Genomic DNA, 17,123 nt, shown 5'->3' with positions numbered 1-17,123 from the left:
ACGGTATTTGACGGTATATAAATAAATAATAAATATTGGTTGTTCCCAGTGGTCTTATTTTTGAATTTCTGGCAAGGAAGCAAGCTTTTGATTGCATAAAAAGGCTGCCAGTCGACATAGAGGCTATTAAGTAATTATAGCTCTTATTGGCACCCCCACGAACTTTTTCCATGTTTGTGTTGCTCCCCAACACTTTTTCCATTTAAATGTGACTCACAGGTATAAAAGGCTGAGGATCCCTGATATAAGGTCATAACATCATAAGATCAAAACCAAACTGAATGGGTCAAAACTGAACAGATGGCTACCCTAGATCCCACCAATCCCGTTGCACTATTCTGCCTTTAAAGAACAGGTATGACCAGGGTGCTATAAGGGGCGAGCAGTGCTGCGGGGGTGGGCTGATGGCTAAAAATGGCAAAAGGAAGACAGGCTCATCCACTCGAATCTTGGAGCACGTTTACAGCTATGCCAGTTTTACCAAACGGAAAGACATTCCCTGGAGTATATACCCGTACGAAGCTATAGAACAGGATTAAATATAGCCACACACTTCCTAATTTTGCGTTGTGCAGTTAAAAAACAGCAGGAAGGCCTTAGCCTTAGGATGGGTGCCCACAACATTCTCCCGCTTACTTTCACACTCTGGTCACTGGAACATGTCGCAGACGTTGCGTGCGCGCTGACGTCACGTACGCACAGGGCGCAACCCTGATATACTTGGGAAAAAATTGCAGGAGGCGCGCACACCGGTATTGGGGTATGTTTAAAATTCATATCGTTTTTTTTTTTTAAAAAAACGGTATACCGGTTAAATCGGTATACCGCCCAGCACTACCTCACCGTGAGGAACCCCCTACCCAACATCCCCCAGCAGGGCATTCCCCAACCCCCTCACTGCCCTCACCGTGAGGAACCCCCTACCCAACATCCCCCGGCAGGGCATTCCCCAACCCCCTCACTGCCCTCACCGTGAGGAACCCCCTACCCAACATCCTCCGGCAGGGCATTCCCCAACCCCCTCACTGCCCTCACCGTGAGGAACCCCCTACCCAACATCCCCCGGCAGGGCATTCCCCAACCCCCTCACTGCCCTCACCATGAGGAACCCCCTACCCAACATCCCCCGGCAGGGCATTCCCCAACCTCACTGCCCTCACCGTGAGGAACCCCCTACCCAACATCCCCCAGCAGGGCAACCCCCTCACTGCCCTCACCGTGAGGAACCCCCTACCCAACATCCCCCGGCAGGGCAACCCCCTCACTGCCCTCACCGTGAGGAACCCCCTACCCAACATCCCCCGGCAGGGCAACCCCCTCACTGCCCTCACCGTGAGGAACCCCCTACCCAACATCCCCCGGCAGGGCAACCCCCTCACTGCCCTCACTGTGAGGAACCCCCTACCCAACATCCCCCGGCAGGGCATTCCCCAACCCCCTCACTGCCCGCATCGTGAGGAACCCCCTACCCAACATCCCCGGCAGGGCATTCCCCAACCCCCTCCCTGCCCTCACCGTGAGGAACCCCCTACCCAACATCCCCCGGCAGGGCATTCCCCAACCCCCTCACTGCCCTCACCGTGAGGAACCCCCTACCCAAAATCCCCTGGCAGGGCATTCCCCAACCCCCTCACTGCCCTCATCGTGAGGAACCCCCTACCCAACATCCCCCGGCAGGGCATTCCCCAACCCCCTCACTGTGAGGAACCCCCTACCCAACATCCCCCGACAGGGTATTCCCCAACCTCACTGCCCTCACCATAAGAAACCAATTGCATTGCAGGTGAAAATTCCCAAATCCACATTGCCACTGTTCTTTAACATTTAGTACAATGATGCATTATTCAGAAATGGTCATACTTCCATAAAAGTTGTAAAAAACTGTATTTCTTGAAGAGCCAATCCTATCAGTGATGTTTAGTTTAAGTGAATCACAGATTGCTTCATCTTTAAAATAGAAAGACCCTTAGTACACACACACATACATATATACACCAGTACTCCATCAGCTTTATAGATTGTATTTCATTATTATTATTATTAACATTTATTTATAAAGCGCCAACATATTCCGCAGCGCTGTACAATAAGTGGGTTACATACACTGGACATACAGAGTAACATATAAAGCAATCAATAACCGATACAAGAGGTGAAGAGAGCCCTGCCCAAAAGAGCTTACACTCTACAAGGAGAAAGGGTTGAGACACAAGGGGGCTGATTTACTAATCCACGAATCCGAATGAGAAAAATTCGGATTGGAAAACGAACATTTTGCGACTTTTTCGTATTTTTTGCGATTTTTTCGTCGCCATTACGACTTGCGCGAATTGTCGTGACTTTTTCACAGCCATTACAAATTTCGTGAATTGTCGCGACTTTTTCATTGCCATTATGCCTTTCGTGAATTGTCGCGACTTTTTCATAGCCATTACGACTTTCGTGAATTGTCGCGACTTTTTCACAGCCATTACAACTTTCGTGAATTGTCGCGACTTTTTCATAGCCATTATGACTTTCGTGAATTGGCGCGACTTTTTTATAGCCATTACGACTTTCGTGAATTGTCGCGACTTTTTCATAGCCATTACGACTTTCGTGAATTGGCGCGACTTTTTTATAGCCATTACGACTTTCGTGAATTGTCGCGACTTTTTCATAGCCATTACGACTTTCGCGAATTGTTGCGACTTTTTCATAGCCATTACGACTTTCGTGAATTGTCGCGACTTTTTCATAGCCATTACGACTTTCGTGAATTGTCGCGACTTTTTCATAGCCATTACGACTTTCGCGACTTTCGTATTGAGAGCTCAAAAAAGTCGCGACAATTCGCGAAAAAGTTGCAAAGCAATTAATTTACTTTTCATTCATTTAGCAACTTTTATTGTATTCATTGTAGGCAGGTGAGCAGCCCCACCCCAGTTATATAATTCATAGCCCAGGGCTGGAGGGCATAAGCAGAATATAAAGTGCAATGTGGGGTTAAAAAGTAAAAATGAAATTAAAGAAGCGGTTATCAGGCAAAGAAGTTGGTTGTGGGCCATGGGCATATTGGGAATATTGAACCCCCCAACCCCAAAGTCTGCTGCAGCATGTTATTCTCACTTACCAATGCAGCAGCAGCAATAGCAATCCACTTATGGACTGGTGTAGAATAGTCACCTGACCAGCAGACTTCAGATCAGAAGGCCCAGCGCAAAGGACGCATGCGAGTGACGTCATCGCGCATTGGGACGCAGGCTGGCAGCAGACTCAGGAAACAAGGAAGTAATGCGAGCGACTGTGGCGCTGGAACGCAAGGAGTTGTTTCCGCGTCTCAAGGGAAAAAAAATGGCGGCGCCCCAGTGTCACGCTTTGGTACACCGGGTGTTAGCGGAGTGCCCAGTGACCAAGGCCCGGGCATGTGAGTTCCGCTTGCCCCATGGCCCAGTGAAGACTCCCGTGTTCATGCCCGTCGGCACACAGGGCACCATGAAGGGGGTGACGGCAGATCAGCTGCGGAATCTGGGCTGCGAGATCTGCCTGGGGAACACCTATCACCTCGGGATGCGCCCGGTGAGGGGAAACTTGTAGCGGAAGTGCAGGCTCATTTGGCTTGTAATGTAGCGCTAGGAACTGCTCTGTGTGTGTGTGCTGTCCGGGCCCACAGGCACATCAGCATATGGGAATGTTACACTCATTATGGAGCTATAGTTTAAAGGGGCGCTGGGGGGATGGAAGGAGTGCATGAATTCCCCCCAATCATTGTGGGTGTTACAGTATTAAATACAATTGTTTCCCAGCAGCAGCAGAAAGAGTTAACAGCCTTATCTCCCCTGTAGGGTCCGGAGATTATGAAAAAGGCGGGCGGCCTGCATGGTTTTATGAACTGGGGCAGAAACCTCCTTACTGTGAGTACCAGAGGATTGCACAGACTGGGAAAAGATATCAAAGTTATTATTTGTAAATATATCAACGTGTCGGTCTTCCCTTAGCTGGCTGGCCACTAAAAACCCTTATTCCCCATTGGCCCCCTGTTTTGTTATCAGGGCCGGGCCAAGGTATTTTGGCAAAAAAGTTTATAGAGAAACGGAGCACAGGAAAACTTAAAAATAAAAACATTTATTTATTTCATCAATTAAAAACAAGTCAGAGCATATTCACCTCCTGGCTTAACGCGTTTCGTGGTTATACCACTTCGGTATAACCACGAAACGCGTTAAGCCAGGAGGTGAATATGCTCTGACTTGTTTTTAATTGATGAATTAAATAAATGTTTTTATTTTTAAGTTTTCCTGTGCTCCGCTTCTCTATAAACTTCTTTTTGCAATTTTGGCCCTATCCGGGGGCGGCGTATAAGCGTGGTAGCACGGAACAACTTACTGTAGCAGGCTATCCTGGTGAGTGCTCCCCTCTTTTTCTTCTATTTTTTCAAGGTATTTTGGCACCCTAGGCAAGGGCTTCAATCAGCACCCCCCCCCCTTCCTGAATCCCCCCATATACCTGTGCCATCAGCCATCAAATTGCCCCAATGTACCTGTGCCAGCAGCCATCATATTGCCCCCTTGTACCTGTGCCAGCGGCCATCATAAAGCCCCAATGTACCTGTGCCAGCAGCCAATATATTGCCCCTTTGTACCTGTTCCTGCGGCCATCATAAAGCCCCAATGTACCTGTGCAAGCAGCCAATATATTGCCCCTTTGTACCTGTTCCTGCGGCCATCATAAAGCCCCAATGTACCTGTGCCAGCAGCAGCCATCATATTGCCACCAAATCACCAATCTGTACCTGTGCCAGCAGCAACCAAAAAAAATCATACTGCTCCAAAGCCCCCAGCAGCAGCTAATCCTTCATATTGCCCAATTTGCCCCCAATAGGTACCTATGCCAGCAGGTAGCAGAAGCGAATAAATCATATATTGCCCCCATATTATCTCCACCTGTGCCAGCAGCAAGCGTCAGAACTCCCAGGTTTCTCCTACTCAGACTTTATCTTCACGCTTCACAACGTGCCAGCTCTCTCTGTCTCCGCTGTTTGAATGACGGCATATGCACGGTCCACCCCTTACTGCGCATGCGTCACAGCGCCAACGTGATAACAGGAGAGCGCGTCCGTTTATTAAGGTATTGGCTGTAAGCAGAATTCACCAGGAGCAGCCCCTCTGCTCATAGATTATACAGAGAGAATACCGCAATGCCTGACACAAAATGGCATTCTGTAATTCCAGTGGGAACGGCGCATTCATATTTAGTGAGACACAGGACTGGGCAGTGCGGGGTTCCCCCTTGATGTAGTAACTGGGGAATGCATTCTGGGTTGGACAGGATCTTAGTTTATTTTATGTGCGGCCGATGCGGTTAATCACAACTTGGATGTGATTCTGCCCTTTCTCTGATTTCAGGACAGCGGTGGGTTTCAGATGGTTTCCCTGGTGGAGTTGTCAAAAGTGACGGAAGAAGGGGTGCAGTTCAGATCTCCCTACGATGGGAAAGAGATCCTGCTCACCCCAGAAAAATCCATTGAAATCCAAAATGCACTGGGTAATTCACACCATTTACCCCTCAAACTGGGCTTCCACACGCAGCTCATGCAGTGGTATCTATGTATCCATGTTCTGTGCCCAGTCAGGGACTGCAGATAAACCCTCTCCCCATTCTTCTTGTGTCTGATATTTCTTCTGTTACCCTTGTACTTAGCCAGTTGTACATTGTCCGGAGCGGTTGGCTGGTTCTGGTAGCCAAGATGGGGGCTTCTCTCATGGCTCTCGATTCCGATACCCTTCCTCAGCTAAACATTCTGCCCTCCTCCCCTGCACAGGCTCTGATATTATGATGCAACTGGATGATGTGGTGAGCAGCACAATCACAGGCCCGCGTGTGGAGGAAGCCATGCACAGGTCTGCACTTTATGTTCCTCATGTTGTTTGCACCTTTGCCTCCGTGATATTTATTAATCTCGTCCTGACACACGCCTCTGCTTTATGTTCAGGTCTATCCGCTGGTTGGATCGATGTATTGCCGCCAACAGCAACCCCGATCGACAGAATCTCTTTGCCATCATCCAAGGAGGTCTGGATGCTGAACTGCGCAGGAAGTGTTTGCAGGGTATGTAAATTCCTCATGTAAAAGACCTTATTTTGGCTGATGGCCATACACGGGCAGATTTAGTCTGCTGATTTGAGTCTTTCACACCCCTGACTGGCCTACACGACTGATATCTTGCCCGAATATTGTCCAGTTGTTGATCGGCAGGTTTGATTTTTCCCATCAGATCGGTAACTGTAACATAGTAAGTTAGGTTAAAAAAAGACGTATGTCCATCACATTCAACGAAAATGCCTATATATAACTTGCCTAACTGCTAGTTGATCCAGAGAAAGGCAAAAAACCCCATCTGAAGCCTCTCTAATTTGGCGCAGAGGGGAAAAAATTCCTGAGTCCAAGATGGCAATTGGAACGGTCCCTGGATAAACTTGTACTAAGAGCTATCTCCCCTACCCCTGTATTCCCTCACTTGTACTGAGAGCTATCTCCCCTACCCCTGTATTCCCTCACTTGTACTGAGAGCTATCTCCCATAACCCTGTATTCCCTCACTTGTACTAAGAGCTATCTCCCATACCCCTGTATTCCCTCACTTGTACTGAGAGAGCTATCTCCCATACCCCTGTATTCCCTCACTTGTACTGAGAGCTATCTCCCCTACCCCTGTATTCCCTCACTTGTACTGAGAGCTATCTCCCATACCCCTGTATTCCCTCACTTGTACTGAGAGCTATCTCCCCTACCCCTGTATTCCCTCACTTGTACTGAGAGCTATCTCCCCTACCCCTGTATTCCCTCACTTGTACTGAGAGCTATCTCCCCTACCCCCGTATTCCCTCACTTGTACTGAGAGCTATCTCCCCTACCCCTGTATTCCCTCACTTGTACTGAGAGCTATCTCCCCTACCCCTGTATTCCCTCACTTGTACTGAGAGCTATCTCCCCTACCCCTGTATTCCCTCACTTGTACTGAGAGCTATCTCCCCTACCCCTGTATTCGCTCACTTGTACTGAGAGCTATCTCCCATAACCCTGTATTTTCTCACTTGTACTGAGAGCTATCTCCCATAACCCTGTATTTCCTCACTTGTACTGAGAGCTATCCCCCCTACCCCTGTATTCCCTCACTTGTACTGAGAGCTATCCCCCATACCCCTGTATTCCCTCACTTGTACTGAGAGATATCCCCCCTACCCCTGTATTCCCTCACTTGTACTGAGAGCTATCCCCCCTACCCCTGTATTCCCTCACTTGTACTGAGAGCTATCCCCCCTACCCCTGTATTCCCTCACTTGTACTGAGAGCTATCTCCCCTACCCCTGTATTCCCTCACTTGTACTGAGAGCTATCTCCCCTACCCCTGTATTCCCTCACTTGTACTGAGAGCTATCTCCCCTACCCCTGTATTCCCTCACTTGTACTGAGAGTTATCTCCCCTACCCCTGTATTCCCTCACTTGTACTGAGAGCTATCCCCCCTACCCCTGTATTCCCTCACTTGTACTGAGAGCTATCCCCCCTACCCCTGTATTCCCTCACTTGTACTGAGAGCTATCTCCCCTACCCCTGTATTCCCTCACTTGTACTGAGAGCTATCTCCCATAACCCTGTATTCCCTCACTTGCTAAGAATCCATCCAGCCCCTTCTTAAAGCTATATAATGTATCAGCCAGTACGAGGGAATTCCACAACTTCACAGCTCTCACAGTAACAAACCCTTTCCCAATATTTAGATGGAACCTCCCTTCTTCTAATCCGAGTGGGTGCCCTTGTGTCAGTGGAAGGACCTACTGGTAAATAAAACATTAGAGAGGTTGTTATACAATCCCCTTATATATTTATACATAGTTATCATATCCCCCCTTAAGCGCCTCTTTTCCAGTGTAAACAGCCCCAACTGGGCCAGTCTTTCCCCATAACTGAGACTTCCCATACCCTTTACCAGCTTAGTTGCCCTTCTCTGGACCCTCTCTAACTCAATAATGTCCCGTTTGAGCACTGGAGACCAAAACTGAACAGCATATTCTAGATGGGGCCTTACCAGCGCTCTGTAAAGGGGAAGAATTACCCCCTCCTCCCGTGAATCTCTGCCCCTTTTAATACAGCTCAGAGCCTGTTTGCCCTTGCAGCTGCTGCCTGGCATTGCTTGCTACAGCCAAGTTTAATATCTACAAGGACTTAAAGCTCCTTCTCCATTATGGATTTGCCTAGTGCAGTCCCATTAAGGGTATAAGTGGCTGCATATTTTTACACCCCAGGTGCATGACCTTACATTTATCCACATTAAATCTCATCTGCCACTTAACTGCCCAGATTGCCAGTTGGGCAAGATCCTGCTGCAATGTGCCACATCCTTCCCTAGGTCATTTATGAACAAGTTAAACAAAAGTGGACCCAGTACAGAACCCTGAGGGACCCCACTGAGAACCTTACTCCATGTAGAGAATGTACCAGTAACAACCCCCCTCTGTACCCGATCCTGTAACCAGTTTCCTACCCACGTGCAAATGACTTCACTGAGACCAGTAGACCTTAGTTTAGAAAGCAGTCGTTTGTGGGGAACGGTATCAAATGCTTTGGCAAAATCCAAATAGATTATATCTACTGCCCCCCCCCCACCCCCACTGTCCGCTTCTTACTCTTCATGACCCGTCCTTCATAAAGCCATGCTGTTTCCTACCCATAATGCCATTCTCCAGTACATAATTTTGTATGTGATCTCTTGACAAGCCTTCAAATAACTTGCCCACCACGTATGTCAGACTTGCTGGCCTATAATTGCCAGGCTGAGATCTTACTCCCTTTTTAAATATAGGAATGACATTTGCCTTCTTCCAATCCCTAGGTACCATACCTAATGAAAGCGATTCTGAGCATATCGGAAACAAAGGCAAAGTAAATCTGCCCCTAGCTCCAGGGTTGGACTGGGGGGTGCAGGGCCCCAGCCAGCCGTGTCCCCTACCCCTGCAGGGCCCCCACCTGACGTCCTCCCCGAGCGCGTGTAAATTGAACGCGCCAGGGGAGGAACAGTCAGTAAGGGGAGCGCTGGCAAAGGTCGGACTGGGCCGCTGGGGCCCACTAGGGCCGGGGCCCACCGGGATTTTTCCCAGTGTCCCCGGCGGCCCAGTCCGACCCTTCCTAGCTCTCTCAGTACCCGAAGGTGTATTCTATCTGGCCCCGGGGCCTTGTTCACATTTATCTTGTGTAACCCTTTAAGCACCATATCCTGTGTCAAGCACTGTGTAGTTGGAGCTGAGGCAACAGTGCAGCTATTGGGTGGGACTTGGCCCACTGGCTCCTCCTACTGTAAACACAGCTCATTGATTCAGTCCTTGCTCCAACAGCCCCTATATCAGTCATTGTAATTACATTGTTTTACCATCAAATTAGCCTGATCTTGGCCTCCTTAGGTGGGCATATCAGGGAAAGATCTACTGTGTTGGCGACCTCGTCCAATGATTGATCCTTAACATGGTTTGGGTCAGTCTCTTGTACAGCAGGCAAAAGCTGTGTCTATTACATTTAGATTGTACTCAGTCCTGGGAGCCCTTTCTCCAGTTATATATCTATAAAACAGAAACAGTGCTTAAAAGCCAAAAGAAAAGAGAGAAAATGAAAACATAGAAAATATTACTATAATATTTTATATTTTTCCTTTTTATTTCTCTTTTCTCCTGGCTTTTAATCACTGTTTGGTTTTTTATAGGTATATAAATTGTGTTTTTTGAGAAGGACCTTTTACCCGAGAATTTTATGGCTTTGTACGGTTCGTGTTCTTGCTGTTAATCCCCCAGTTATAGGCTCTTCTCCCCTTGGCTATTAGTCAGGACCAGAAGTAGGGGTAGGCCGAAGGGGCAACTCCCTAGGGTGCAACAATGGGGGGGGGGGTACCTATCCTGCCTACCCCTACCGCACTCTCCCTTTTCACTGTCATTGCCCTGCCGCTTGTCATTGAGCGGCTCCTCCCCCTCTGTGATGGCTTTGCCACATCGGAGGGAAGCTTGCTGGGGTGAGGTGGCCAACCATGTTGCCTAGCCTGCCCCTTCTATTATTGCCCATTGTTCTTGTACCCTGGATTAGGTTTGATCCAGTTTCATTTCTTTATTTCTGTCGCAGAGATGACAAAACGGGACGTCCCCGGCTTTGCCATTGGTGGCCTAAGCGGAGGAGAAGAGAAAGATCACTTTTGGAGAATGGTGACCCTCAGCACTGACCATTTGCCTCGGGACAAACCTCGTTACCTTATGGGAGTGGGGTAATTTATTTATTTTATTTTTTTGATTCCCAAAGTGCCAGGAATTCAGACCATATGTGGTAACATTGTAAAAGCAGCCCTCAATCTGTTTGATTGCGGCAAGATGGCACCTAGATGTTTGGACCACCTTGTTACAGGCTCCACCCACTTACTCACCAGTCTATTGAAATGTGTGACATGGTAGGAACAAAACAGACCTAGCTATGAGGAACTCCTCCTGTACATTACATGTTACAGGCCCCTCCTACTTACCCATCATTCTTTTAGAACACATGGTATAACTGAGTGAGTGAAGGCAAAACTCACCCAAGGAGCCTCATACAATAACCTTTCACTGTATTTTTCACCTGCAGATATGCTACAGACCTTGTGGTATGTGTAGCTTTGGGCTGTGATATGTTTGACTGTGTCTTTCCAACAAGGACAGCTGTAAGTATCCCCTTAACTGTACCATACGCTTTAGCACCTTAGGTTTCAAGAATCATTAGGGTGCTGGAACGTAGTATTATTTATGGTATGTAATGTTTTCTCTCTTAGAATTACATTTTCTTTTTTTTTTTTTTTTTTTTTTTTTTTTTAAATAAATTTCCACTTGCTAAGAATAGAAATTAAAGGGCAAGTAAAGACCAAGGTCTTAGTTAGTTACCCCAGCTCACTTGCTCTTGCACCTAGTATCCTTGTGCGGCCCTTGCTTGTCTGCTTGATGATTCTGTATTCTTTTTCTATTTTTACTCATTGCAGCTTAACATTCCACCCTTTTACATGTATTGTGTCTTCCTGTGGTTCAGCTTAGAGGCTAAGATTATTGATGTTTGAGGCCATGTTCCCGCTGATCTGCACAAAGTACAATGAAATAACTGTCTCTGCTTATTTTTCTTTCTCTGTTCAAGCTACACAGGGGTGTGCATGCTAAATAGTGATTGGTACAGATACACATACAGGCTTAAGATTGGCTCACTTTGCGAGATTGCCAAAACAAGCAGATCTTTGCCTGATATGCCCGCCTAAAGGTGGCCACACACGTGGCGACTTGCGATCTTTGGTCGCACGAAAGATCGTACAATCAGCCACAAACCATTCAGGGCTGAAACGGCAGATAAGGAGGTAGAGACAATAGGATTTCTACCTCCTTCTGCCGATTCAGCGCTGAAGGCAGATTTTGGTCAGGCGCCTTCTATGGCGCCCGATCAAAATCTTTTAACTGGCCCGATCGGCGAGCTTCCTGCGACTTCCTGTCGACTCGCCGACTTGCCATACACGCACCGAATATCGTACAAAACGAGGTTTTGTACGATATTATCGGTGCATGTATGGCCAGCTTAAATTAAGTTGTTCGGCCCTAGGGTCAAATAATCAAATTAAAATGATGGAGATGGGAGCAGTCAGATTGGGGACCATATTAAACCTGCCCAATAGACATCGGGGCAGATATCAGTCAGGTAGGGTCATCGTGGATCACCATACATGGCCAGATACGCTGCTGAATCGGTTTAAAGGGCACAAATCAGTAATTTATATGTGCCAGTGTATTGGCACCTGTAGCCCCATGACATATCTGTGTACAGGTTAAAGGGCAGAGCTTGGGGGGTTTCTCCCTATGTGCATCATGACTGTATTGTTTGACACCCCCACATTAAGGTATGGGATTTCCCGGATCTTTTGTTGAGTGTTAAATGGACAGTCTGCGTGGCCTGAAGCACAGCTAGTACTAATGCTGATCAGGGCTGGAGGGAGACATGATATGAATAAAATGGTGGAGGGCCCCAAGCTGAGATAATACAGGATGAGATACCGGAGGTGTCCAACCTATGGCTTTCCGGCTGTTGAACAATAAGTGGGAGCTGGAGGGCATGCAGGATGGGACTGATACAAATAATATTGCACAGATGGATAATGGGGGAGTAGAGCAGGAATATTGTATATTCTTATTAATATATTGTCCCTGGTGCTGATTAAAACCTGTAAATGTGTTCTGCCGTGTGTGTGTCTGTGCTGTGGGATTACAATTCTGATCAGAAGAACATGATTGCCACCAGTTCAGATGGTTTCTAGGAAAAAGGAGAGATGCAATACGTTCCCAACATCCCCCCCAGCTTGTGCTGCTACACCTCAGAGGCTAATTCCCTCTTCCTTTGGTATCGTACTTGCTACCAGCCTCTGGGCAGCCGAGCTGCCTCCTTCAAATAATAGCTAATCCCTAAAGGGCCCCTTTCTTGCTAAGCTTTACTATGTGTTAGCTGGGCCACAGCGCTCCATGGAGCAATTAACTCCCACACCCCTCAGCTCTTGCATACGCTGATATACGGACACGTTCTCCTGCGTCTCTATCTGCTAAATCATTTATCAGTGCTGGTCCCACGCTGTGCAGAGGGGTTGCCCATAGTGCCGTACATTCTATTATCATTTATTTCTCTGCTTTATTGATGTGGCTAATGGATGTGTTTAGGAATTTGCACTGCATTGTTTGGAAGGGAGGATATAAATATACATTATTAATTCTGGCCTTGCTTGCTTGTTACAGTATAAAAAAAGCAGGCAGGATAAATACAGTGCCAATTCCATGTATAATACCCAGAACCCACAGCAGGATAAATACAGTGCCAATTCCATGTATAATACCCCAGAACCCACACAGGATAAATACAGTGCCAATTCCATGTATAATACCCCAGAACCCACAGCAGGATAAATACAGTGCCAATTCCATGTATAATACCCCAGAACCCACAGCAGGATAAATACAGTGCCAATTCCATGTATAATACCCCAGAACACACACAGGATAAATACAGTGCCAATTCCATGTATAATACCCCAGAACACACACAGGATAAATACAGTGCCAATTCCATGTATAATACCCCAGAACACACAGCAGGATAAATACAGTGCCAATTCCATGTATAATACCCCAGAACCCACAGCAGGATAAATACAGGGCCAATTCCATGTATAATACCCCAGAACACACGGCAGGATAAATACAGTGCCAATTCCATGTATAATACCCCAGGACACACGGCAGGATAAATACAGTGCCAATTCCATGTATAATACCCCAGAATACACACAGGATAAATACAGTGCCAATTCCATGTATAATACCCCAGAATACACACAGGATAAATACAGTGCCAATTCCATGTATAATACCCCAGAATACACACAGGATAAATACAGTGCCAATTCCATGTATAATACCCCAGAACACACGGCAGGATAAATACAGGGCCAATTCCATGTATAATACCCCAAAACACACGGCAGGATAAATACAGTGCCAATTCCATGTATAATACCCCAGAACCCACAGCAGGATAAATACAGTGCCTATTCCATGTATAATACCGCAGAACCCACACAGGACAAATACAGTGCCAATTCCATGTATAATACCCCAGAACCCACAGCAGGATAAATACAGTGCCAATTCCATGTATAATACCCCAGAACCCACAGCAGGATAAATACAGTGCCAATTCCATGTATAATACCCCAGAACCCACGGCAGGATAAATACAGTGCCAATTCCATGTATAATACCCCAGAACCCACAGCAGGATAAGTACAGTGCTAATTCCATGGGGGTGCATAAGACCCAGAACATACAGCAGGATAAATACAACCCTAGCTTCATTTATAATACCTCCATTTTATTTGTTGTAGTTAGGGATGCACCAAACCTCCCCCCCCCCGACGGGTTTTGCTGAATCCGAATCCTAATTAGCAGAAGGGGTTAAAAATCAGCGCGCATGGAGAAAATGTTTCCCCCTCGACCATTTGCTAATTAGGATTCAGATTCAGTTTGCCTGGGACTGTGGATTTCGCCGAAACAGAACCTTTAAAAAAAAAAAAAAGCCTGTATTCGACCCAAATCCTGAAACAAATGTTATTCGGTGCATCATTAGTTGTAGTTTGCCCTTACACCATTCCCACCACCTCCCCTACCTGCTCTTTAGGCCACTGCAAAACAATCTCTTTCCCCCTCAGATCCCAGGCATACAGCAGGGCCTGTCAGGACTGGGGCACATTGGGATTTCTCCCGGTGTCCTGCCAGCCCAGTCAGCAAAAAGGACCTCCATTAAATAGGGCTGCCTGTCTGTGCCTTAAACCCTAGCCAGGTGGGAGATATACATGCTACATGATTCCTAACGAATTTATTCAGCTATTAATAACAAATTCAGGATATATATATATATATATATATATATATAAGGCTAGGACTTCCAGCAATTTAGCCTCATTAGCAGGAGCGCTGCCAACGAGCCCTAATAATCTGCGCTCCATCTTCCATAGTGTTTAACCAGAATTGTCCCTTTGTGCCACCAGTAATTACATCCCTTTCATTATTGACACTATTAGGGGCATGGCTCCCGCTGTGACACAGACCAGTACAATCCGTAGGGTAATAGAGAGCACAGAATGAATTCACTCAGTTGGCAGTGCTGCTGTTTTGGTAGGACAGGGCATTGGTACTGGCACTGCCCCAGCATCCCACAACTGATTTTGGACTTGGGGAATTTTTAGCCCAGAACTAGAGAGGCCGCAGGTTTTATACCACTAATACTGACTGTGCTGGGCCTGATAATCTGTCTAATTTATCTCAATCTGTTTGTCTTGCTTAGAGGTTCGGATCAGCGCTGGTTCCCTGGGGTTCCCTACAGCTAAAGAACAAACAGTTTGCTAAAGATTTCCAGCCCATAGACAAGAACTGTGATTGTCCCACGTGTCAGAGGTACAGTAAGGTTTGTTCTTCACTGTTACAGGAGGGAGGTATGGGTTAAACTGTCTGGAACATTCCCTACAGGATGCCACAGACAGGAGGGAGCTATGGGACACGGAGTCTGCCCCTCCCACTGCAGGGTGATACAGTGACACAGACAGGAGGGGGCTATGGGACACGGAGTCTGCCCCTCCCACTGCAGGGTGATACAGTGACACAGACAGGAGGGGGCTATGGGACACGGAGTCTGCCCCTCCCACTGCAGGGTGATACAGTGACACAGACAGGAGGGGGCTATGGGACACGGAGTCTGTCCCTCCCACTGCAGGGTGATACAGTGACACAGACAGAGTTTAATGTTAACCCTCTCCTTTCCTGTCTCTCCCACACACAGGTACAGCCGGGCCTACATCAATGCCTTATTTAAAAGTGACACTGCTGCTATGCACCATATTACAATCCATAACATTGCTTATCAGGTGAGCAGTTAATCAGAATTGTGTTATGACCTGTGCCCTATAGAGGGCGCTGTGCTCTGTTTTGTCACTGACACCCTGTGTGTTTGTTCCCAGCTGAATCTGATGCGCTCGGTGAGGGACAGCATCCTGCAGGGCCGCTTCCCCCAGTTTGTGCAGGACTTTATGAGAACCATGTACAGCAGCAGAGACAAGTACCCCCAATGGGCTGTGGATGCTCTAGAGACAGTTGGTATCACCCTGCAGTGATCTCTGTGCTCTTAGGAACATGGAGTAAATCTGCACATTACCTGTTATGGGCCTTTTTATACCACAGAACTGATACTCAGGCCGGGACCCAATAGCCCTGTTGGGCTTTAACTTATTGTCTGAAATGTTCCGCTCATAGTTCCGTTATTCTGTTTTTATCAATTACCTTTTTTTTAAGAACTTTTATTTTTAAATAAAACGCCAAGTTTTTAAACAATCATTTTAGTTTGCAAAGGAGAAATATGTACATGTAAATTATAAAATATGACTTGCAGGGAGCATTTATAGGGTGGGGTTATATGGAGCAATAGGAGGACTTATAGGGAGGGGTTATATGGAGCAATAGGAGGACTTATAGGGAGGGGTTATATGGAGCAATAGGAGGAGTTATAGGGAGGGGTTATATGGGGCAATAGGAGGAGTTATAGGGAGGGGTTATATGGAGTAATAGGAAGGGGTTATATGAAGCAATAGGAGGGGTTATGGGGAGGGGTATATGGAGCAATAGGACGAGTTATAGGAAGGGGTTATATGGAGCAATAGGAGGAGTTATAGGGAGGGGTTATGGAGCAATAGGAGGAGTTTTAAGGAGGGGTTATATGGAGCAATAGGAGGAGTTACAGGGAGGGGTATATGGAGCAATAGGAGGAGTTATAGGGAGGGGTAATATGGAGCAATAGGAGGGGTTATATGGAGCAATAGGAGGGGTTATAGGGAGACATTATATGGAGCAATAGGAGGAGTTATAGGGAGGGGGTATATGGAGCAATAGGATGAGTTATGGTGAGGGGTTATATGGAGCAATAGGAGGAGTTATAGGGAGGGGTATATGGAGCAATAGGAGGAGTTATAGGGAGGGGTAATATGGAGCAATAGGAGGGGTTACAGGGAGGGGTATATGGAGCAATAGGAGGTGTTATAGGGAGGGGTAATATGGAGCAATAGGAGGGGTTATATGGAGCAATAGGAGGGGTTATAGAGAGGGGTTATATGGAGCAATAGGAGGAGTTATAGGGAGGGGTTATATGGAGCAATAGGAGGAGTTATAGGGAGGGGGTATATGGAGCAATAGGATGAGTTATAGGGAGGGGGTATATGGAGCAATAGGAGGAGTTATGGGGAGGGGTTATTTGGAGCAATAGGAGGAGTTATAGGGAGGGGTTATATGGAGCAATAGGAGGAGTTATAGGGTGGGGGTATATGGAGCAATAGGAGGAATTATAGGGAGGGGTATATGGAGCAATAGGAGGAGTTATAGGGAGGGGTTTTATGGAGCAATAGGAGGGGTTATATGGAGCAATAGGAGGAGTTATAGGGGGGGTTCAGCCTGGGGAATCTTTATCCATAAGCACCTTCACTTCCTTTCTCTTGTCCTGAATTCTCCTTACCAGGCAC

The 17,123-nt window shown here is 47.0% G+C and overlaps 1 protein-coding gene and 1 long non-coding RNA gene across 3 annotated transcripts in view; one reads left to right on the top strand and one right to left on the bottom strand.

Moving 5' to 3' along the window:
- The window catches only part of LOC105946166, a 44,039-nt gene extending 40,834 nt beyond the window's left edge, over positions 1-3,205 (bottom strand). Inside the window, exon 1 of the long non-coding RNA XR_004222102.1 lies at positions 3,113-3,205. This is a non-coding gene — a long non-coding RNA (uncharacterized LOC105946166). The remainder of the gene's footprint in view (positions 1-3,112) is intronic.
- qtrt1 (queuine tRNA-ribosyltransferase 1) lies at positions 3,175-15,948 on the top strand. Of its 2 annotated transcripts, none has more exons than XR_004221850.1 (10): positions 3,175-3,558; positions 3,825-3,893; positions 5,385-5,523; positions 5,801-5,879; positions 5,972-6,087; positions 10,142-10,280; positions 10,634-10,709; positions 14,906-15,025; positions 15,398-15,482; positions 15,576-15,948. XR_004221850.1 is itself a non-coding variant. In NM_203759.1 (10 exons), exons 1-10 carry the CDS (start codon positions 3,334-3,336, stop codon positions 15,726-15,728), a joined length of 1,191 nt encoding a protein of 396 aa, NP_989090.1. In that variant the 5' UTR covers positions 3,221-3,333; the 3' UTR covers positions 15,729-15,948. The 2 variants fall into 2 exon arrangements, 1 of the variants encoding a protein (NP_989090.1); NM_203759.1 differs by having other exon boundaries at positions 3,221-3,558; positions 14,906-15,015.
- The last annotated feature ends 1,175 nt before the right edge of the window (positions 15,949-17,123 follow it).

Source organism: Xenopus tropicalis, chromosome 3 (assembly GCF_000004195.4).
Source record: "Xenopus tropicalis strain Nigerian chromosome 3, UCB_Xtro_10.0, whole genome shotgun sequence".
NCBI lineage: Eukaryota > Metazoa > Chordata > Amphibia > Anura > Pipidae > Xenopus > Xenopus tropicalis.
The sequence above is the reverse complement of the archived record's forward strand: the minus strand, read 5'-3'. Positions and strand labels throughout refer to the sequence as shown.